General features: G+C 41.3%; 1 protein-coding gene across 1 annotated transcript; it reads left to right on the top strand.

Annotated features, from left to right (window-relative positions):
• The first annotated feature begins 139 nt into the window (after window positions 1–139).
• Window positions 140–1,116, top strand: LOC134262486 (uncharacterized). Its single transcript, XM_062744883.1, has one exon. The coding sequence runs from the start codon at window positions 200–202 to the stop codon at window positions 671–673; it is 474 nt and encodes a 157-aa protein (XP_062600867.1). The 5' UTR covers window positions 140–199; the 3' UTR covers window positions 674–1,116.
• Window positions 1,117–1,729: the final 613 nt, after the last annotated feature.

The following is a 1,729-nucleotide window of genomic DNA, read 5'->3' as shown; positions in this document are numbered from 1 at the left end:
AACAACACATGGCTCTGAATAATGTCAGTCAAACAGATTATCCGTCCTTGCTGAATTCTGATTGGTTGAGACGATCTGCTCAGATGTGTCATAAGGTCAAAGTGAGTCAGAGGTTTGCTATATAAGCCTCGCTCGATTTAAATACAACAGACATAATTGTAAAGCGAGGATTGTGTAGTGTACGTGTTACATTGACAATATGAAAATGGTCCTAGGAATGCAGTCCTGTGCATGTAAGGGCATTCCTATTAAACGAAAGGACGAGGGACTAGAAGTGAAATCAGGGAATTTATTGTTGATCCAGTCACATCAGGGTAGATCAGTGAGGGTGCCGGTTCATGTTAGAGTGTACCAGAGCTGCTTTGAACATTACGCAATCGTCAACAGAGACTGCAAATTTACGAACAAAGGCATTTTTGTGAACCTGAAGAATTCCACAGTGATACGGACTGAGACACGGGAGTCTGAATTCCTCATGGTGCCGGATAACGTGGAGGGGACCGGATACACATTTCAGGCGCGAAACGCCACAGAGGCCGAGGACTGGACCGAGGTGTTACGGGCTAGTGTTTCCCAGGGTTCCCCCACATCCGCTCACCCCGCCCCGAGTCTGTCCCCCGTCATCCCCCGAATGCCACTGATGCCCACTCTCGCAGAGGAAGAGGAGAGCTGACCTCGCGTGACCTCTTTGAGTGAACTCGGTCAGTGAGACGTTTGTTGACTTGACTTCTGCAGATTGTGGTTATCAACATGTTTACAGACTGCAGTGTGAAGCCGTCATCGGGTGACAGTGAGGTGTCTACAGACATTGACACCCTGACTTGTTTACGTGGATTACATGGCGGGAAGTATTGTAATCCTCTTATCCTGTATAACTGTTGTTGAGGCGCGTAAAATCTCCGTCAGACAGAGGCACGATGCCAGCACGTGCAGGATTCCAGTTTTATCTGGTCCCTTGGGTCCGGATTATAACAAATTCCAAAGACAAAAGCTAAAGCTGTGATATTGACTCTAATTTAAATATTTTTATTGTTACGTAGTGTGATTTTGTGCAATACTTGTTTTTATGTTAACATGAGTGTGCAATACTTGTTCAATAAAATCAGAAAATATGTTTATTTTCTCTCATTTCATTATCAATTGTACTGATTATTTTTACTGACATATATTTTTATTAGGTGTAGAAGAACACCTACGCTCTTTGGTGACTTTAGTCATACCCGTTAGATGTAATAAAGATCTATATCATTCACCATCGCCGGGAGAATGGACAAGGTTACACTAATTACCGTAATGTTTGGTATTATCCGATGTATGATTAGTCTGGTGTTATTTATCTATATTGATGGAATTGGATTCTATCTATGGAATAGTCATTTAATAATGGGTCGATTTATAAATTCCGTCCATTCCTTGCACACATAGAATATGTAGGGAGCGTCTAACAATAGATAATGAACAGAAGATCGATATTTAACTAATCTATTATAAGTGAATAGAGAATCCAATGTCAACGCAGTACGAATGTTACTTATATCTGATGCGTACAAGGCGAACCTACCAATTTATATGAGTGTCCTTGAACTAACATGCACGAAACAGCAGTGTCTAAACAGGAACTACTTTACATTACATGAATGTGTGACTAAGATCCTATTCCTTATACGGAGAAAATTGTCCCGCTCTGCAGATAAGCCATTTCTATAATTACTACTGAACTCATCTGAAT

The sequence above is a fragment of the Saccostrea cucullata genome, unplaced genomic scaffold (genome assembly GCF_032062105.1).
Source record: "Saccostrea cucullata isolate Sc308-1 unplaced genomic scaffold, CSIRO_AGI_Scuc_v1 ctg10811, whole genome shotgun sequence".
Lineage (NCBI taxonomy): Eukaryota > Metazoa > Mollusca > Bivalvia > Ostreida > Ostreidae > Saccostrea > Saccostrea cuccullata.
Note: the sequence above shows the minus strand (reverse complement) of the source record. Positions and strands in the feature narration are given on the sequence as shown.